This window comes from Coffea eugenioides, chromosome 1, assembly GCF_003713205.1.
Source record: "Coffea eugenioides isolate CCC68of chromosome 1, Ceug_1.0, whole genome shotgun sequence".
Classification (NCBI taxonomy): domain Eukaryota; kingdom Viridiplantae; phylum Streptophyta; class Magnoliopsida; order Gentianales; family Rubiaceae; genus Coffea; species Coffea eugenioides.
This window is the reverse complement of record NC_040035.1, coordinates 42,716,169-42,738,416: the sequence shown is the minus strand read 5'-3', so window position 1 is coordinate 42,738,416 and position 22,248 is coordinate 42,716,169. Positions and strand designations below refer to the sequence as shown.

General features: G+C 35.6%; 2 protein-coding genes across 11 annotated transcripts; one reads left to right on the top strand and one right to left on the bottom strand.

The window, feature by feature from the left end:
• The first annotated feature begins 6,204 nt into the window (after positions 1-6,204).
• On the top strand, positions 6,205-10,696 carry LOC113781811. 9 transcript variants are annotated; one of them, XM_027327762.1, is made up of 7 exons: positions 6,205-6,329; positions 7,706-7,877; positions 8,210-8,280; positions 8,857-8,988; positions 9,092-9,230; positions 9,321-9,382; positions 10,406-10,696. In XM_027327762.1, the coding sequence occupies exons 4-7, from the start codon at positions 8,863-8,865 to the stop codon at positions 10,505-10,507; spliced, it is 429 nt and encodes a 142-aa protein (XP_027183563.1). In that variant the 5' UTR covers positions 6,205-6,329; positions 7,706-7,877; positions 8,210-8,280; positions 8,857-8,862; the 3' UTR covers positions 10,508-10,696. The 9 variants fall into 9 exon arrangements, with proteins under 9 accessions (XP_027183563.1, XP_027183559.1, XP_027183566.1 ...); XM_027327758.1 differs by having other exon boundaries at positions 8,798-8,988; XM_027327765.1 differs by lacking the exon at positions 7,706-7,877 and having other exon boundaries at positions 8,798-8,988.
• Positions 10,697-10,905: 209 nt separating this feature from the next.
• Positions 10,906-18,177, bottom strand: LOC113778720. Of its 2 annotated transcripts, none has more exons than XM_027324206.1 (12): positions 18,051-18,177; positions 17,801-17,874; positions 16,573-16,953; positions 16,017-16,082; positions 15,726-15,865; positions 15,052-15,178; positions 14,102-14,253; positions 13,535-13,670; positions 11,880-11,964; positions 11,510-11,781; positions 11,309-11,383; positions 10,906-11,027 (listed from the first exon to the last, which is right to left on the bottom strand). In XM_027324206.1, exons 1-12 carry the CDS (start codon positions 18,094-18,096, stop codon positions 10,944-10,946), a joined length of 1,638 nt encoding a protein of 545 aa, XP_027180007.1. In that variant the 5' UTR covers positions 18,097-18,177; the 3' UTR covers positions 10,906-10,943. The 2 variants fall into 2 exon arrangements, with proteins under 2 accessions (XP_027180007.1, XP_027180014.1); XM_027324213.1 differs by having other exon boundaries at positions 15,052-15,154.
• Positions 18,178-22,248: the final 4,071 nt, after the last annotated feature.

Below are 22,248 nucleotides of genomic sequence, written 5' to 3'. Positions count from 1 at the left end.
CTGATCAGGGACACTTGTTGTTGGAACCAGTCGCAATTCTAGATAGAAGGATGGTTAAGAGGGGAAATCAGGCGGCTACGCAGGTCTTGGTACAATGGAGCAACTCCTTTCCAGAAGACGCTACATGGGAGTTTTGGCATGACCTGCACCAGAGATTCCCTACCTTCAGCCCTTGAGGACAAGGGCTTTCTCAAGGGGGGCGTTTGATCCGACGCAAATAATGCAAGGGTAATATAGTAACTGCATCACGTATGGAGCAGATTAGTTAGTTCGTTAGATTTGGCGGCATCAATCTATAACCGACTTTGTTAGGTAGTTAGAATTGGCGGAATCAAATTGTAACAAGCTCTGTGAAGGCCACAAGTATAAATGGGCCAGGGATGAGAGGAGTTGGGTTGGTTATTATCAATTTTTCTCATTCTTTCTGAATCCACTACGAAAACTACTTCATTGTACTTTTCTCTGATTCAATAAAGATATTCATACATCCATCAGCACCGAGGAGTGTTCTTCATTCCCTCATTTCTCCTGGTGAGGATTGTGATCTTTTCTGCCTTCTGTATCATAACACTGGTAGTAAAGAGGGAGAGGGAATGTATCATGTGCCATGGTCTTCAATACTCTAGGAACATTAAATTCCTTCTCAAGGTAATTAGCAATATGTTTTCTGACGCTTTGTCTATGAGTCTCGAGTTGAATGCTACTATCAATCAAATATAAATTGAACAATTAAGGAATCACAATAAAAGGACAATTTTAGAATGAAATAATCTTTGCTTTTTCAAAATTAGTTTTTGTTTAATGATATATTTTAAATTGGATTGATAATGTTACAAAACTTTGAAAATAAAAGAGGTAAGTGATATTTTTTAAACTTTAAATTTAAAGATGTTAAGTGAAATCGTTAGAAATTTTGGAGAAGGTTTCTGAAATTATTCCTTTTTAAAAGTATTTTAATGGTTACCACATCTAACTTATGAAGGCCATATACATATCCGCAAGGACCCCCAGCATGGCCTCGGATTCTGAATACTCAAGGCTTTTCTGACCCGGATATATATACACTAGTTTATACACAACAAATGATTAGGGAAAGGGAAAGGAAAGATTGGAAGATAATCCGACAGCAGAGACTGCTGGGTATTAGGGTCATCGTGCTGCGTGGCCACAGTCCTGCAGCCCCATACCTCATTAGTCATTACCCACAAAACTGTCACCCTACTAATAGTCGATGCTTTTTGTTACCAGTAAGAAGCAATCATGCATGAAACAGGAATTTTCCGTCTAATAAGTTGGAGACACCACGCCACTGATAGAAGCAGTTTGAGAGGGTCAGGGGAGAGGAAAAACAAAAGTTGAGGACCTATACTCCTATTTGGCTTTTTGTGTAATTGACACTTGGCTTTTGCAATCGACATTTTGTAGACCTGTAAGCTACCGCACTTTCTTTGGTTTTATGTTATAGTAATCAGATTCAAAGCTTCAAGGGGAAGCTACTTCTTTTTATTATTATTATTATTATTATATGCCATGCCATTATGGAGTAATAATGAGAATCAAACGGCTACTATAGGGTGTCATAGTGAGAATCAACTGTGGGGGACAAAACTACTCTAGTTCGTGACTTGGATTATTTTTTATTGCAAAATTGATGCTTTATCATGATTTTCTCTACCATTTACGAAAATATAGATGAATTAATTATTCTCCTTTTATTTATTTATTTTAACATGTAGATTATCTTCTCTTCCATTTTTACTCATTTTATATGGAACCTTCGATTCTTTAAGGAAAAGAATCTGGCCATTATTCTATTACTGAGGAACCTTAAAAAGCTGTTCTGATAATAGTAGTAAAATTGGTTGTGCAAAATGTTCCTGAGTTCTGAGTTAGATGATTTAGTTAAAAGTAAAATTGAACCGTGGTGAGCTTCATTTGAAAACAATAGGAGACAAAAATGATAAACAATCTTGTGATTGTGGTTGGACGTAAGAAACTATCCGTTGCCTTAACAATTGACAAATGTTTTTCACCGTACAAAATTGTGTGTTTGTGTGTGTGTGTCTCTATATATATATATATGTTAAAAAAAAAAAGATTATTTAGATCCGATGGGATTCAATCTCTTTTAATTTTTCAAAACTTAGATTTGTATCATGACATGGACATTTATTCAATAGAATATGGTATAATATGCAACTTTTGCTGAACATAAAAGAAAGAACTCTCATGCCTGCATAAACAGTATATATGATTAAACAAATTCTAGTTATTTTCAAATCGATCAAGATCGCCGGATGGTTGAAATAGAAAGTCATCAGATCTGTATGATATATATATATATATATATATATATATATATATATATATAGTAGCTACAAACGCGTAGTTGCCTTGAAGTGGCAAAAGACCAAAATGCTCTTGCTGAGACACATGCCTATCATTAGGGGTGTGAATCGAAATTAAAATCGGTAATTTGGAACTTTGAAACCGGAATTTTTCGAAATTTTGGTATCAAAATTTTCGACTGATTTCGATTTCGAATTCACCAATTCCGAATTCAATTAGGAATTCGGTAAATTCCGATTTCACTGAATTCATGAATATAAAAATTATTATTATTATTATATAAATATTATATTACATATATGTAAAAATATATTATATATATGTGTGAAAACAAAATTGAAATTGAAATAGGAATTCCGATTTCACCGAATTCATGAATATAAAAATTATTATTATAATATAAATGTTATATTATATATATATATATGTGAAAAACAGATTTGAAATCGAAATCGGTCGACCAATTCGAAATCGGATATTCCGATTTCCATTCCGAATTACGGAATTCAAAATTTCGAATTCAATTCGAATTCGGTCTGTAAATCGGAATTTTTCGATTTTGCACACCCCTACCTAGCGTATCCGCATAAAGTAAGAATTTTAAGATTTTTTCTTTGTATAAAGTGAAGGAGAATTTTACAAAATAGTTGCTTATATCTTTCTCAAGCTCTCAAGTGGACATCAAACTAGACCCCATGATACTAGTACAAGATTTGTAAATGTTCACTAAAATAACAGTAAAAATTGTAGAACTCTAAAAAGCCATCAAAAGAGATGTTGTATTTTATGTGTGCAATGGATGGTTGTGAAGTATTTTTGTGATCATAGTGTTATCCCATACACAGATATTAACCAAACTAGAACAACAAAGGGATGAATATTATATTTCTGTGAAACCACTGGGAATTTTCATGTAAGTTGACTTAATCACCGGGAGCTTTTCCATATTTTACCTTTATATATAATAGGGTATTTTTATCATTTCATCTACCGACATTAGTTTTGACCATTTTTATTGTCTTTTCAATTTAATTCAAACCACAAGATATCATATTGTATGTCAGATTGACTTTTTTGTTTTTCTTACCTTTTAACACATATATCGTTTGGTTTGATGAGTCTGAACTTATGGTTCGTTTTGATATATGTATAGATGATTGTCCTTTACTCAGGAGTCATTTTGATGCTGTCTTCATTCTTGGTTTTCTCAAAAGACACTGTCTTCATTCTCGGTTTTCTCTTTTTTTTTTTTTGCAGAGTTTTTTCTGCTAGCTTCCTTGAGTTGTTTTGAGATTTATTGTTTCTACTTCATCTTTGTATATTTTGTCTGGACATTTGTTAAGGTCGATTTTATGACGACGTTTTTCTTTTGTCTGAATATTACTTTTGGGAGAAAAATGTTTATAAAGAAAATCAACATTTTTCTACGACTCTGCTAAGGTCGATTTCTGTTGGGACTCTTGTTTATGATTCAGAGTGTGATTTTGTAGCATACCCAATGAAAATTAAGTGGAGGAAAAAAAAATACTAAAGAATAGTATCAAAAGAGAGAATGCTAAAGAAATGTGTGAGTTTTTTTTTTTTTTTGTTTTTCTTCTCTTTGATGAAATATACGAAAACATAGATGAAGCATTTGAAGTGTTTCACGAGAGAATAACGCACTTCTTAGCTCTAAAGCATGCCACCTAAGTTTTTTCCTTCTTCAAATGTAGCTATGGCTACACTTGCATGCATGCAAGAGAAATTATGAAATGAAATGGAAAGAAATAGTTGTACTGGAAACAGGTAAAATATTAATGTACAACCAGGAAATAATCCAACAACAATGTATCAGTTTTGCTGCATCCTTTCTTTGAGTTCATTTTATGGCCTCCTCAAAAAAGAGTGCTCTTAATGGTGCCTCTTGTGAGTCGTCCGCGTTTAAACATCATAGAGAAAGAAATTACTGTTGAAATTGCCTACTCATAGAGATAAAATGGCAGTTTGCCCCCGGCCCCCTAGTTTTCATTTGTTCCAATTCCTAGGACTATTGGCTTTGTACAACGGAATTGCTGTTTCTAGCTCCTAGGGAAATGCTTAACTCAGCTACAGTTATCAGAAGTTTATTAGTTTTTTGGCTATTGCGTTTCCACGTCCAGCCACTTCTTACTAAATGCATGCACACGCAGACCTGATGCATATCGCCGAATCAGCTTTGGAAATCTCTTTCCTGTATACGTAGCATTCATCACAGAAAAAGAAATGTCAATATTTCCTCCTTGACCATCAATCTGATTCTCAGGAAACTGTGAATTATATGCGCAGGCCTCCACAAGCAGGACACAAGACTAAGAATCTGATCATGGACTACTGTCAGGGCTTGAACTGTCGCCTGAAATTTAAGCATGGAGAATGTAAATTGGGTAGCTGATGTTTTGTAACAGCAAGATCCTTTGATGAAGTTTGTGTCTCTTTGGTATGCCCACCTGCTTATCTTTTGCCTAGTTTGCTTAATGATATATCAGACTTAAAAACACCTACAACAGTGTAATGTTCATGTTGTGTTTAAGTAATGAACTACTTGTTTGATCCTTCACAAAAACTATATATAGTAGCATCCTCATTACTGTATCGGTTTATCTCAACTTTTCTAATTATTCCCATATGGTCTTTTTCCTTTTGATTCTTCTCTCTCACCGTTGCTTTGTGCAGCTGATACCATCAAGACTTTTCCTACCTTTTCCACGGCTATACTCACTGCGTATCATGTATGTTTTAGACTTTTGAGTCAAAACAGTGGCACTGAATTGTTTTTCTCAGTTCTTGAATGTTGAAAAACCAGTTCGCCCCTAAACATCCTCTCTTCAGTGTTCTTATTTTCCCTCATCTCCATCAACTTTCTATATTTCATAGATTTGATAACAGATCAACGTAAGGCTGGATGATTACGTTCTTAATCTTTCCCACGGGCAATGGATGAATATTCAAAGAGGACAGAGTGTGTGTGTGTGTGTATATATATATATGTAAGGATGCTTTTGCGAATAGCACAAAAATTAAGCACTGGATCAAGAAGTGATATTAGCTTTGTGGTCAATTTACTTCAATGGCTTAGAAAGCTGCCTTACACATAAACTTTGCCTCATGATTTCTACTGTTATATTAGACACTCGACATGCTTTTGGCTTTGTTAAGCGAAGATACATATAGGCTTGTTTCTTCTTCTTTTTTTTTTTTTTTCTTTTAAAGTAATGATTCTATCATCTAAAAGAAATTAAGAAAATATGATTAATTATTGAAGCACATCACACTTGTAATTAACTTTCTTACACGATTCAGCATAATCTTAAAAAACATTAGGAATTCATCTAGAACTCTTTGGTGGAATGGTATCAAGTAATAACACCAATCTTCATAAATTCTAGACCCTACTTTAACACCCAATTGTGTGTTTGTTACTATCATTTTGTCCTTAAAATTATACAGAAAATCATGTTATTTTCAACACAAAATTGTGCATTTTGTCCTCATAATTTAAACTTTAACACATTTGGTCCCTCTTGCTCATAAATATATCATTTGGTGATCCTTCAAAAATTATAGAAGTCCAAATGTGTCAACCATGAAACATGAAAGACGAAAGAACAATGAAATGTAAACCGCGCAAACCAAAGATATCATTACTCCTACTTAAGTGACTAAATTAGAACTAATACTGAACATAAGGGACTAAGAATGAAAATTTCCTTCCAAATTATGCTCTCTCTGTTTTTATGTTAGTACTTAGTAGGCGTGTTCATCATTGGAGACAAAGAAACGCGTGACCGTTGCAACACGCCTTTAAGCCAGAGCGGCCATTAAAAAAATTCGATATCAGGCCTCAAAAGAAAGCGGGATTTTGCAAATTCGAAGTTCATATGTTGCTTAAACCTTGAAAGCTTTTCGAAACCTCCGAAGCTAACAGAAAAATTCTGAGGATCAATTTTCCACTTTTTCTCCAGGTATGACTACTTTTCCCATTTCTTGTCTATTTTGTTATTTTTCTTTTTAATTGTTTTAACTAGCTTCTTTTCTGTTTTTGTGGATTTGTAGATATGTGTTACTGGGTTTTGGATTCTGGGATAGTAAGTTAATTTGATGATTATTAGTTTCCGGGAGAACATGCTATCAAGCATTTCAGATGATATTAGACCTGGATTTGATTACTGAAACTTTTTTTTCCCCGCAAAATGTTGAATATTGTTTTATATTTTGGTTCCAACTGGTTTTGTGGATATAATAGGTCAATATTTGATTATTTTCCATTCGATGGGACAGAAATAAAATTGGGAAAGTAAAATTCTCGGCGAAGTCAGGAGGTATTTTTCTAATAAGCTGCTTTGATGGTAAAGTAAAATTCTGTTTTGTGGGTTAAATACCGGAGCTGATATAAGGGATGCCAGCCAAAAAATATACTGTAGAAGAGAGATTTTAACGACTGAGTTCTTCCTTAACCTTTTAATGTTTGTCATGTTTGAGTGTCGAAGCTGACTATGCTCTGAAATTTAGTTCAAGACTATGATCTGGATTTTTATTGTCTTTCATTTCTGTTTCTTCTTGTTGTCACTCCATGGGCTACTGTTTTTCTCACATTGGAGAGTCTTGCATAAGGGGATCAGGAGGGTTATCTTATTGCTTACTTCTTAGATTTCCTATATTCAATTCACTAGGGTTTATATTAGTATACTAACAACTTAGTAATACATTCTAGCATTGCTATATTATCCATTGCATATAAGCTCTGATGGATGATTAGATAGTTTTGTCCAGTTACATGTAGAGCTGTGTTGTGCCATTCAAGAACTTTTGCTACCATGGGTCCTTATGCAATAGAGTCGTGCAAAAAAAAAATTTTTTTTTCCTCCCTTTTCTTTTGGTTCCTATTTTTAGATGCATCTCATTATTTCTTATGGAGCTCATTTTGATAATGTAGTTTCTATAGGAATGGTTAGTGGTCTGTTTGTTTTGTATTGTAAAACTTGCCTAGTCTAGATTCCATCCTTTTCTCATTATGATCTTTGCACTTCTTGATTTGTAAAATACACTTGTTTACTTTCTGCAAAGATGAATATCTTAGTTTATTCTTTCTGTTTGTTTATATTATCATTTTATTAGCTTGATAGAATAGATGTCTTAGTCAATACTAAATCTTTGTTGAGATCAATTAGATGCTGTAGTTTATGCCCCAGAAATTCCATGAGTTATTCTTTTACTTTCTTGTCCTTTTCTTTTCCTTCTGTGAATTGCTTGCAACTTTTGATTTGTGAGCATGAGTTGGTTTAACAATGTACTTTCTTAGCCTTTATGTGTAACCTGACGGAATTAATTGGCGTAGCAGAGGCTGATAGTGTAATACTTGCATCAGATGTCCAAATCTTTCTGCTTCATTTTCACATTAGCAGAGAGATCTTTCTCTTATATGAACTTGCTGGGTCCTCTGGTCAGATCCAAAATTTAGCCCGACAGTTCCTGGAATTTTTTGGTTCTTGTTTTACAAAAGGAGATTTCAGGTATCCTTTCTTTTCATTACTTTGGAAGGAGAGAGAGAGAGAGAGTACATCTGCTTTTTTCACTCTGTTTTTGAGAAAAGATCAGTTCCACATTCAGCATGCCCTCCAGGAATTAAGATAGCACAACATTATTCTATTAAGAAAATAATGTGAATAAAAAAGCTAGGATAAAACAAATCTATCACGTGCATGACTCGACGTTAGTAAAAAAAAAGGAAAAGTTTGATGATCAAATAAAATGATTAACACCTAAGCATTCAGAAGGTGAGCCCAAAAAAACAAAGGCATTCAGAAAGGTTCACTACCTATAGTCACCATGCTGCTTTGTGCAGGTAGGTTGAGTTTCTAGCTGCATTACCCATTCCAGTAAAGAGCTTACACATCATTGAATCTTTCTTTCTTGGTAAAGTAAATTTCAATTTGGATTATTTCATTTTTGTAAAGCTACAGTAATATAAATTTTGCTTTGCGTAATATTACACTTGCTCTAAGCCTACATGTTCTTTAACTGCATAAGATACTATTATGCCCAATGTACTTGAAGCACTTCGTCAGGCAGTTATTGTCCATATTGGAAGTGACCAATGGAATATTTTTCCTTTAAACACTTTAAGATAGTGAAATTGGCTTGGCCACCAACACCATTTAGAAACTTTATTGTCCATGGAAACAGGAAACCGACTTTATTAACTTAACCTATTTCACCCAAAGTCCCCAGAGGGACATGACCTGCCCATGATTAAGGTGAGTCATTAATTTAGATGACATTTTGTTGTTTTTGTTAATACCCTGTATGTGTAGGCGGCTTTTGCTGAATGCTGCTAATAATAGTGATAACATCAGTATTTGTAGAGTTTATTCAAGTCTGGATATTGGTTGCTGGTTATGTAGGGTTTTTTTCTTTTTGAATTAACTAGCAGCACTCAAGAAGTTCATGAAGATGTGAAATTCTGGAGGGGTGAATTGTGAATATTTACAGACAGCAATGGACTACAATCTGGCAGCACTCAAGCTGCTATGCATACATCTAAAGAAGGCCCAGCAAGTGATTTCTGACTCCCAGTCCTCCTTCAGTCTTGGAGGTATTCTGTTTCAGCGTGCTTGGATCCAGGTAAGCATTCAGCTTACTTCATAAGTTACATCGTCCTTCTCATATGTCCTGTCAAAAATGATTTTAATTCTGAGAAGTGTTGAATGCTACAAACTTATGGTAGGGCATTTTAGTCTCGGCAGTGCCTTCCTCTTCCTCCACGGCCCCCAGTGAAACTGGCTGCCGCTTCCTCCTTGATGATGGCACCGGAATCATTGAACTCATCCTGTCGGGTGATTTCCGTAACCGCCATTGGGAAACAGGTTAGTATTGAACCCACGTTCTAGGTTGTTTTTTTCACTGAGAACAAAAGGGAGTAACACCTTTCTCTTCTTTTGTGTGTAAATGTCCAGGAATGTATGTCATGGTAGTTGGAGGTTATTTTATACAGACAGGTGATGTACCCATGATTAAGGTGAGTCACTAATGTAGACTACACATTGTTGTTCTTCTTTGTACACTTTTATGTCTAGGCAGCTTTTGCTGAATGCTGCTAAAAAATACGGACCGCATTTTTACCTGTGGAATTTAGTTGTTCAAGTCTGGAAATTACTTGCTGGTTATGTAGGGTTTTTAACTTAAATTAGAGGCACATTACTTTTCAGAACTGTTAATGACTTAATGGACCATAATAGGCTACTTAGTACTTGGATGTTTTCCTTGAGTTTGTCTAGTGCTCTTTGGTGATGTTTGGATTTTTTTTTTTTGGGCCAGAGTTGATGTAAGGTAAGAGGCCTAAAGGAATTGTTTTCAGATGCTTTACAATGCATTGTAATGGTTTAGTTACATTAGTTGCTTTTGAAGTCTGAGTTGATTGAGCAAATTGCCTGCTACAAGATAGAATAGTCTTTGCACAGTTAATCATATAAGACATCTCTATTGAATTTCCTTTGTGCTGATTTTCTTATTTTGAATTACTGAAATTCTAATACTAATTTCTTACCTTTCTATGAAAACAGAGTGGAAAGATCTCCTTTATCTTTATATGCTATAAATCTGGGAGTTCATTTGTGGTTGTCTATATAGGCTTGAGCAACAGTTGCTTTGTTTTCCCCTATTTTTCTAGGTCACATATATGTCTGCATTATACGTGTCAAGGCTTCCAGGTTTTTAATTTATATTTTAGCATATATCTGTTATATAGTTACAGCTTCTGTATCTGTTGATTCAGCATTTGTTTTGGGTATCTTAATAACTTGCTTTGATGGTTCATGAATAATTGGCTGTGGTCCATGATGTGACTATACAAACCGTGAAGATTTTTATAGCAATCTTTCTAACTGGAGTCCTCTTGGACAAGCCTACAAATTCCATGGAGTTTTCCAATGAATGCAAATAAACTTTCCATATATGTTTCCAGTTCTTGGTCTAATGGTTCTTTCAAGTAGGAAATCTTTCATGTTATATAAATTAGAACTATGATTCTCTACAATTTCAGGTTCACAAGATTGTTGATCTTTCTGCATTTCCTGATCGAGAGGCAATGTGGTATCTTGAAGTCATGGAGGCCTTCAAACTTTTCTACCAGCCCTCTATTTGAAGAGTAACAGAGGGAAATTAGTCAGATTGACATATTCATGTTTGTTAAGCGATACCCGTTGCTTTTTTTCCTTGTCTCAGGGGGATATGATTATTGATATTGTTCTTTGGCTTTAATAGTGAGCTTTTGTTCTTTGTTTTTCTTTTTTCTTTTTTTGGAATATTAAGAGTGGTTGTTAAGTAAAATTTAATTATAGATACTGGTTATGGATAATAATCAGAATCAGCAAAAACTACTCTTTAGTTGATTATAGATTTTAGCTTTTTTCTTTTAGTTACTAAAAATCTATAATTAGAATACAAAACCAACCAAAAACATGACAAAAACTGATTATTCAAAATCAGAATTTACAATCAGTTAAAATAAACAACCAAGAACAAGCCAGTGGTAGGCTATATCATCTACCTTCAACTTATCGTTAAAAGTAGTTCTCTGGTTAAATAGCATTCCTGGTCCCTTTCTTTATGTCGATTCCTTCTCTTTTACCCCCAAGAGATGCAAAAGTCAGATATTTATACATCTGTTTAAGGGTGTTAGAAAAGGTAAAAGTGTCAATCGTAGTTGTTCAATGTGAAGTTCAAATCCTGTTCTTTTCTACCTCAAAAATGATGCTCTGATCCAATATCATGTTTTAGCAACCAAAAAAGTGTTTCAATTACATACCATGTACAGGAAAGAGGAAGTAATGCTAACAATAATCCGTAAACACGGCTCTATTTGAAAGGAACATCAGATAAAATCTAAACATTTACGACAATACTTCAGCAATTTATTGACATCTCCTTCATTCACAACGTTTACCTCTGATAAAGGAGCATCCTTGAGTTGAGCTTTCAAGAATTCCCATTGCTTCAGAATATCAAAAATTCTTCTGAGCTATTGAGGAGGTGAAGGAGAACCATAGTAAGACATATGGTTGGCAGACAAAAAAGTAGAAATTACGAGGCAGAATTGAGAACAAACTTGATGGACAAAGTGTAATAATATTGAAAGAAAGGATACAGTTCTGGTTCTAGTTCTTCGATATGTGCCATCAGTAAAGCTCTTGCCTTCCTCACTTGCATCAGCTAATTGAAGGTCTACGAATTCCTCTTCAATCACATCCGATTTGCTCACAAGTATCGAGATATACTGATGCATACTTGACGGGTTACACTCACTAACTTCTATACAAATCAATAGTCTTTCAAGAATGCTCCAAAGTGCACCTTTTGCTTCTATGTCATCATAAGCAAAAGGGATTATATCGAATATGCCCTGTGAAAAACAAAAATCTGGCAGAACCAAAATGTCATTGCTAATTATGCATAAGTTTCTCATGCTTGACACAAAGATTGCAAGAAGGCCCTTCAAAGACCCTGAAAAGTTTAACCTTGTGATATTTCACTAGCAAGATGTTCTACTTCAGGCAGGATATTTGCAACCAAAACTGCTGCAGTTACGCAAGAACTGGCAACCTGCAGGAAAGAACAGCCACATCATTTATGCCCACTACAGCTCCCTTAAAATAACCTGATAAGCTGATTCACATTTTCCCTGTTCAGCACCAATTTCCTACTAGGCATGTGCAATTGAACCTCCTGGACTAAATTTATTGATTATTCTGCATCTAAACTTTGATAATAGTAACTCTTAACAGATTAATGGTCCATCGTTGTGGTTTAATAACACTTAAAACACACGAAGGAAATACTGTTAACCTAATAATAAAGTTATTTGTACATTATAGGATATTGCACCTGGACACGAAAGGAATACAATTAGTTGAAACTAAAGTACTTTACAAGGCCATTACCACCGCATGGTGATGCCCATGCTCAATGACCTATCCTGACTGTTATTAGCTGTTTATTATTTCAAAAAAATAATTAAATTTACATAAGGACCCCCAAATTAATTGAAAAAATTAAAAATTATCAACTAGCTCAGTTGCAAAATTTTCTATGCATAAAGCTGCAAGTTTTTTCAACAACAGTTGGAGGCACCTTAGCAGAACTAACACACCCAGGGACAAATGATTAGAAAGTTTCTCACATTTAATCCTAGTAGCCATGAAAATTCCAGAATGAGCCCAGCTATTGCTTGGCCTTCATCAGATCATTGCTCGACATGATTCTGCAATTTCCTCACTTAACAAGATGCATTCTATATGTAACTCGCAATATGTATATGACCAAGGAAGTTTCCAGAAAGTTTTGCTTTAAAGGGGTCCCCGTACAAAGCCTCTTGTTTCTAATATAAGTACAGATTGTTTCCCTCAACCAGGAAGATAAGTTAGAAAGTGAATTTTGGTGGAAGATCTTCAAGAAATATAGGGCCTCCTTTCTTGCTGTTGCAACCTTAGATCAGAAAGGGGAATTAAGAGTTGCAGCAGCAGAACACAGAATGGTCAGGTTCAACTGGAAGTGCAGCACCCATGGCAAACCAAGTGACGATGTAAGTTATTGGGAATCTAAACCTGGTAAGGTTGCAAGAGAAAGGTATTTGGCAATTTTAGAAAACAAACTTAGAGCTCTGATACTGAATATCAATATGATGCACATTGGTAAAGCCAGGACCACAGGGCAGGGGCTCTAGGATGTGATAGTTGAGGGTATCTTTTAGTATGAGACGATGTAACCATCAGCATGCCAAGAGGAACAGGAGTTGCAGTGACTTTCTTCAAAGTCTAACACTGAATATTGACTTATGATTAGGTGGCTTCGACCACCTGTGGCACATGAGGGTAGTTGTATATATTGAAAATTAAAATTCTTCTTTGCAATTTGCATAAGTATTTTGTCTTGAAGCAGCTTGAAGAGTTTATTCTTAACATCACATCTATGACCAATTTAGGAAAGGTCCAAAACACTTGTGGAAGGTGATTCATCCTGAAGTAGTCCTTTTAGGGGGATAGATGAGGGAATTTCATCAGCAACTAAGACGCAATTGTTAAACCTTTGTACTTTTCTACCCACAGAGTAATCAAATTTGCTGCACATGGGGGGTTGTTGGGGGGGGGGGGGGGTTCTGAAAGCAGCTATGCACCTCGGTTTTATCAGGAAGCTTGATCAGGTCATTGAGTAGCTTGAAGAGTTCCCTATTGGAACATATATATGGTGAAAAATCATCAGCAGCAGAAAGAGCTTCAAGTGCCTGGAGAATTATGTCCAGAACGGGGTACCTGATGCACCATATTTTAATTAATTAGTAAGAAAGATTCCCACTGCTTGATAGCACTTCAGTCAAGAATCAACAAAAGCTACAGTAATGAAGTACACTAGCATGGGACATCACAAGAAAAAGATGCTTCTGAAATACTTGGAAGTTTATCGCACATTTTCAGCAACAGAAAAAAAAGATTCAAGCACAGACACAGGAGAAAGCACAGTTTTTGTTTTTGTCCCCTCTGCTACAAAAAGCATAGTAAAACAGAACATAGATTCAGAAACCACTCATGCTGGATCAGTAATTACATTAAAGAGGTCCGAAAAATATCAGTCTGAGAAGGTTCAAAGAAGATAGAGTCATCTTGAAGTTTACAAGAGCGATACAATACTTCTAAACATCTAAACCTGGAACCACAGTTCCACTAATAGAAGAGAAGAGAAGTACCTTTCAGGCATTCGCTCTTCTGTCAGCTTGCTCATTTCAAAAGCAAAAAGGTTAATCAGAAGATTTGGAAGACCCAACTTCATCAAAGGTGGTAGAAGAACCCTAGCTATCTCCTGTTCGCTTCCCAATATTGCTGAAAGTAAACCAACACTCTGTTTAAGACAAGAATTTGACAGAACATGAGAAAACTGTGGATATGATGTTCACAGTTTAGACTAGTCTAAAGATTAAGAAACTTCACAAGGTAAACAAAGAATTACATTTCTCAACTAACTCGAAATGAGCATCCAAGAATGCTCTTACTGTCCAAGACTAAAAACTCCCTATCTATTAAATTGACTAAATGACAGACATAATTCAATACAAAAGCAAATCTTCTAGCAATCTAACATTACTAATTCCCAAACAACAAGAGGCATGAGTGAATCATTCTTTAGGATTGAAGTCCTGTATCTTGACTTGTAAGATATTGCAAAATTTTCTTTTTTATTATGGCCAAGTAAAATAAGAATGTGTTTCGAGCATCATGGGAGTGCATCCCAAAGCAGCACAGAAAGTAAAGCATATGAGATCATGGAAAAGCTTGAAGCACAAGCCTGTACTACAGCTCCTTGCTTAAGCAAATGTTTTGCTCACTTTCAACTAGTATGTGCCAAACTCCATTACTTCGCGGATAGTTTGTTAAACATGGATTTCCCCAACTCCGCCAACGAAAATTAAATGGATGCAAATTAAGTATGATTAGGAAAAGCATCAATCAATGAATCGGGGGAAAATTTGAACTGCACACATACATAGTTTTGAAAAAAATAAAGCCAACAGACATAAAAACTGGTGCTATTGTGTAAAAGAATATACAAAAATACTTCAAAATGAATCCAACAAGCTAGACCTCATTAACCAATGGCTCAGCTTCCAGAACAAAGTGAGATCAGATAAAAGCTCATTACCTTTTCTATGAGCGGCAGATTCAAGGTGTTCTCAGCAATCCACAAAATACGGGATAGAATATGCTCAGGTGTTAATGCTTCTGTCCAAACAACACCTTCACCACTTTGAAAACATAATGTTATTACCCTGCATGACATAAGAAAAGCTCAATGCACCGAATGTAAATCTCAAAATATGCAGAACAAGTACTATCATGAAAGACTACCTCATATGTAAAACATTCAGGACACAGAAAACGCAAAAAGATCAAGAACAGTCCAAATACATAGAATGTCCTACAAATCAGAGAGGAAGAAGCTAAAAAATCTCAAATACAGAGACATAAATGCCTATATGTAACCTAGGGAAAATAGTTAGTGCAGGTAGCAACTACCTAACAATAAAAAGAGACAAGAGCACAGTTGAACACCCCCTGCCCCCCCTCCCGGCGCTCCTTTCCCCCATTGGAGGCACTAAAGAGGTCTCCCGTCCCTTATATGGGTAAACCAGAGTACTCAATTCAGTCTAGAAACATTATGACAGACGCTTGCTATTTGGGGTTGGCCTCTCTTCAGAGTCTACAAATTGCAATAATATAAATTAAAATGGAGTAATACAACACTGGAAAACATGTCTCAAAATTAGACAACTAGTTTTGGGGTAAAAATGCTGCATAATTTCGAAATAATACTACCGGAGTGCTTCACAGAGGCATTGAGCATCATCCAGAAACAACTGATCCACAATTGTCTTTATCAACCCATTTGTCGAGGCTATGTGTTTCCGTGAAACTTCATGGCAAGCCAGATTTCCAATTATTCCGAGGCTTATCTCCTGAAAATATAGAAGTTTCAAACTAGCTTCTATGACTTTGCAGTATCTCCTTATCATCGTTAAGCAGAAAATTGATTTAGCACAAGACAGAGAAGTAATACAACTGACATGCTGTTAACATGAAGCACCTAAAATTGAGTGGGAACCTTACAGTGATTCGAGCAGATTGAGAAACCATTAGGTTAGCCAGAAGCACTTCAAGAATGAGATTTTGAACCTGTTTGGAATCGCAGTAGATGCAACTCAGCCCATGAACGCAACTTTTCCAGCCATGACCCTCAAGATGCATGTAAAATAAAAAGATGGTATAATGCAAATCTCATACAAATTTCATCTTCAGAGAAAGGGGGAGATAGAGAGAGAATGGAGCAGCTAGTGTTGGAGATGAGCTGGAGGCAGGGAAAGAATGCAACCATTGTCTATTGTTGATGCACAATCAAAAAAAGCATGAAAGCCAGAAGATTTTTCCTTAAAAGATTGACTCTCTCAGCAGGGGAAGCAGTCTCTCTCATATTACATTTGATTTTCGGAGAGCTAGAAGCATTATCCATTTCACTTTCCCACAAACCTAAGATGGTAACCTTTCTTTGTCTTTAGTTGACCAGTAACTGGAAGAAGATTCAGAAACACGTGCCAAAGGTAGAGCTTAAGAACTGTTACTTTCTAATTGTGGAGTAAATCAATACTGAAAAGGAGTAACCTAGTACCATTAGTTCAGCATGAGTCTCATTAGCCGCAAGATCCCATAAAGTGCATCCATGCTCTTCCCAAGCAGCTTCTTCCCCTGAAGCAGACCGATGCTTCTGTTGATCTTCCATCGCATCTTCCGTAAATCCTGGTGGATTATGTGCTTCACTAAAATTTTCACAAATGTTCCTAACTGCATTTTCACTGCCAGCACATGGTTGAACTTCTCCACCATTAAATGGAGACACCATTGTTCTCTCACCATTTTCAGTTCTAGGCCCTTTGCTAGGGGAAACATGAACTTCACTATCTAGAGGCTGGTTGCTGTATTCTGGTGGCAGGAGTTTTCTTATCAAGGATATTAGATAACTAGGATCTACAGTCGTTGAAATGTCAAATACCTGCATTATAGAACAGAGAACTCTCAGTTAGCCATCAAATAAAATTGGAAAAAATGGACAAAAGAAGATATTATCTATACAGAAAATGACAACATTCTGAAGATATATGGCAGCTCTCTACCACAGCAAAATTTACTACAGTAAAGTTGGTGCCACAAGCTGGAAAAATGGTGCCCCCAATATAATATAGAATGCCCGATCAACTTCCATAATCAGAATATGATGGCAACAAAAAGGGAAAGAACGAAAGAGTTGGGGAATTAGTAAACCAAAAACTATAATGTAATTTTGGGATTCAAAATTTATGATGGCATAAGAGATTCCTTATCCAATGGCTAGTAATATGACTTAATACCATTATTTTACCTGATCATTGGGGATATCGAGCACATGTACGCCACAGCTCCCCCATTTTTTATCTTATAGTTACTATGAACACTCCAAGACCATTATTTCAATATCTAACAAGATCAAATTTGGCTACAGGCTTCTGTTCTCGTGCATTGGACCCAAGTTAAGTCTCAAAGCTAATATGAACAGAGATCACCACGAAATCACTACTTCGATCACTAAATGAAAAACAACAAAATCCCCACTTTTTACCATTAGAAGCAAGTGTCTATCCATTAACCATTACTTCAAACAAATGCAAAAGAGATTCTTTCAATCAAATCTTGGTTTTTCACTTTTTATTTTCACCCTTTTGCAGCCACACCTCCACCTTTTTCACAACATAATCCAACGACAAATTCACACCCTTAGAACAAAATATGGACATAAAGGGCATAAGATGGCTTAATTAGCAACAAACAAGAAAAGTATTTGAAATGGGTTTTACTTATAGTACCTCGTGGGATGGCGCATAAGGGTGGTGATGGGAAGCTTGAGGCTGGAAATCCTCATTTTCTTCAGAGGGTGGCCCTGCCAACAACTTACAAGAGTATTAGTATTTGTATGGTGGGCTGAGCAGCCAATAAACTTCAGCACGAAACACAAAGTATTAGAGGTAAAAAGCACGGTATTGGAGGCAAAAAGAAGAGATTTATTGACTATTATTTATTGATAAAAGCTTGAAAATTTACCAAAACTGTACTAACCCGAATAACCTTCTTCATCAGCTGAACTGATGGAACTTCGCGCCATGGACTTCGGAGCTAACGTTGGGGGAGCGAAATTATGAAATCTTTTTTAGACTATAAATTTTTACTGAAAGACTAGTACATTTTATTTTCCAATTCTTCCTCCATAAAGAAGAAAATAGGTAAGAGAAAATTGAAGAACACTGAAGGCGTGGGTCTTCACCGCTGGTCAATCTCACGCCATTAATTTCTGTCTCAGATATAGTGGCCATAACTGTTGTTGGGCCTGCCGTACCGTTCCATGGTTTAGGTACTGGTGGCTATATGGGCCAGAAACGGATGGATGGGTCGGGCCTGAACTTATTCTGCTATCTGGCTATCTCTCCTTCAGTTAGACATGAGATATTTGAAGATCAATGGTAGGTTTCATGTTTCATTGATAAGTCTCTTCTAATTTTGCAGATTAATAGTTAAAATCTCTCCTTGTAGCTACTAATTACTTTGGCAAAATTTACTACATCCAAGACCAAGTCAGCGTAGATTTTACCTTGTCGGGACAATATGATTTTGCTACTGTACAAAAAAAAAAAAAAGAATTTACGATCGCTTTTTTCATCACCAGCATATCATAAGATCGAGGCAATAAAAATATTAGGAAAGAAATAAACGAATTAGCAAAAGGAGCTTGTGAACTAATGCCAAATTTATCCAAAACAAAAATAAAATGAAGTATCTAACTCAATCTATTTTCAACACCCAATCCAGGTGGCACACTTTTTACGGCCATTCATATGTTTTTACCCTTTTACCCCGTAACCAGGCCATGAACATATAAATTAGTTGCTTCTTACTTTAGGTCACAATATATGCTGTCATTTATTGCAGGTCCAATGTCTGCTATTTTTTTTTTCATTTATTGTCACCATTTACACTTGCTCCCGCTTCTAGTCCTACACCAAATCCAGTGTCTACTGGAAAGTTTGAACTGGGTTCAAGACCTCGGCTCTCAAGCAAATGCTTCTTCGTATCCTTGAGGAAGATATTGATATATTTCTATTGGGTTTCTTTTTTATGTAAAGATGAAATGCTTTTAGCAAGTGGAAATACGCTTTTGAGGGAGATATTGATATATTTCTATTGGTTTCATCATCTACATATTGCTCCATGCTTGGTTTCTCTTTTGTGGAGGAGGAAGAAATTGAGAGGTTTTTCAGAAACCTATCCGCGAAGGCCATTTCTCAATTCTCATGCTCATTCTTTCCCATATTGGTAAAGTATTTTGGGTCTGTTTCTGCGTTCCGTTTTCGTTCTGGTATTGAACACGAGCAGAGCCAGAGCTGCACACCTACAGTCCTGATATTACAAGACTATGGATTCACCCCGTGACAATAAAGGCTCTAGATGTTTAATCAAACTGCAAAGATTTTACGTGAGCTCAATGAATAATACAAACCAATTTGTCAAACATTGTTTGAAGAAAATCCACGTAAAACTCGTTACCATTTGCTTCAATCGATGAAGAGTTCTAAATATCTCCATCTTAGGAGTTATCGTCAAGTTGTCTGCATTTAATTGTTTTGTTTCATTAATCATGAAGCATGAATGATAGAGTATCTGCATGTATTAATATTGACCATTATTTGAGGCTGTTTGAGCACGATTGTTGTTATAGAATTACGTATAAAGTTAGGCCTTGCAAATTTAATTTTAAGATCTGAGAAGGCAAAGGAAATTCACTGACAAAAGTTGGCGGCAGCCGATGTGTATATTCGTTGGCAATCTCTTCTGTGTTCCCTTTCACTTGTCTTTTCTTCCATAAAGCTTCTGCTCCATCCGTATCTCGCTAATATGGGGATTCTTTTTCCGCAACAACTATTGTTCCGCAGCAATCAAGTCCAGCGAGGCCAAAAGGCATCCACCAGCACTTGCCCACTTCAGGAATCCGGAAGGAAAAGAAAAAAGAGGGCAAAATGTGCCAAACCTCTCAAACTATTATAAATTCACTCTAGCCCTCCAATTATATTAATAGACGCTGTTAAGCCCTCAATTGAATTATGAACACATACTCATAACCCTTCGTCAATTTGAGTTATTATGTTCAATAGAATAGTGGAAATGGTTCTTGACACTTTTTTTTTTTTTTTTTTTTGTAAATGTTTTCGTTAGATATAACGGACTCGAAGTTGACGAAGGGTTATGACCATACGTTTTAATTATTGGAGGGCTAAAATTGTTCCATTTAATAGTTGAAAGGTCAAAAGTTAAAATTTATAATAGTTTGAGGGCCACTGGAAGCATATTTGTCAAAAGGAACATGGAAAAAAGATGCAGAATTTTGCAACCTTTTTTTGGGAACCCTTTTAAAAGTAGAATGATAATCAAACCTAAGGTCATAAGAATGATAAATCGAAAGAAATTAATCCTTATTTAATAACATGTAAATGCTGCATGGAAGCTCATCTTATGCACTTAAAAAGTCAGAAATCAGGTTAATGTTTGAGGAGTACTGGGTGAATTCTTAGTTTATGATGGAAAAAAAAAAGAATTCTACAACGAGGGCGATTCTTGAAGTGTATTCTGCAAATAGGGGTCTTCGCATTCGGGAAATGCGAGCTCGCTGAGCTCGCATTCCTCGAATGCGAGCTCGAATTGGAGCTCGCATTCCCGGAATGCGAGCTAAGTGAGAGCCAAGACAAGGAGGAAATCATGCAAATATTGAAAATACTTCATGCAAGATGGTTCGGCAGCAGGCTCGCGGCACAGCCTTTATGGTGTCTGATGTAGTTTCCTTTCATCCGACTGCAACTAATGACTTGAACAGTCTAACACTTAGACTATAGTAATAAAAATTCTAAACATTTTCCATCTTTTAGCCGCAAAAATCCTTATGTTTAAGCACAAAACAAATTAGATGAAAGGATCATGCGAGCATCAAAGAACAGTTTTTCTTCAACAACAATGCTTCTGCAAATTTCGATGCAGAAAAATCATGCAAAGCTTCAAACAAAACTAGTGAACCTATCACCCCAAATACCCCTTAACACTGAACACTTCAAATGAAACCAGGGTTATTGATTATAAACACAAATCTCAGCAGATCAGAACTTGCGGCCAAACAAAGACAACCAAACAGCAACTGAAGTAGATAAAGTTTCAAAGCCGCAAGTCTGAACCAGCAAACTAGGAGTTCATGCAAAGAAACATTAAATTAGAGCTCGCATTTGTAGAATGCGAGCTCAATAAGTAGAGCTCGCATTTCGCGAATGCGAGCTCTATTCTAACCTCGTATTCGTGAAATGCGAAAACCCCCCGGACGGAATTCATTACCAAAATCACCCCTTTTGTAGAATTTTTTTAAAATTCATCACAAAATTAGAAATTCTCGAGGAGTACATGCAATTTCATTATTCCTTCTTGCCACACATTAGGCATTAATAGAAAATGGGGCTGTGAATTCTCAGTTTATGATGGAAAAAAAAAAAGAATTCTACAACGAGGGCGGTTCTTGGGTTTGTTTCCACAAAAGAGGGTCTTCGCATTCTGAAAATGCGAGCTCACATTGAGCTCGCATTCTCGCACTACATACCGCCAAGACTCATTTCGAAAAAAAAAGAAGACAAAAGTGAGTGGGAGAAGCAGAACGCAATATCGAAACATAGCTGCCGAACATCAAAACAAAGATTTCGGAATTGTCGAACAGCAAAACAAAGAAAACAAATAACATGCACTTCATAAAAATAACTTATATAATTTTTTTAAATAACATTGCGTTATGAAATTTCTAAAATTACAGTTGAAATTGTAACAGATATTAATGACTATTAACTATTAGATTCTTATAACTAAAATTCGTCGGTGTCAACAAATAAATACGATTCATTAATAACAAAGGAAAATTAGAATTTGATAAAAAAAATTTATTTGATAAAAAAGGAAAAAAAGTTAGTATTTTATTCATAAAATATAGTCAATACCTTACATGTTAACAATTTCATTCTATTTTTTCATTGATATATGAAATAGAAAGAACTATGCATGTGTACTTTTTCCACCATTTAAATGTATTATAATAAAATAACGTATTTTCAACCGTACAATTACCAATTTTTTTTAATATAAAAGAAATATGATTTTTTTTAGAACACATATTTGATGACTTTAGGCACGTGCAAGTTTTAAAATAAAAAAATTTATTCCTCTGCTAATTACAGATTTT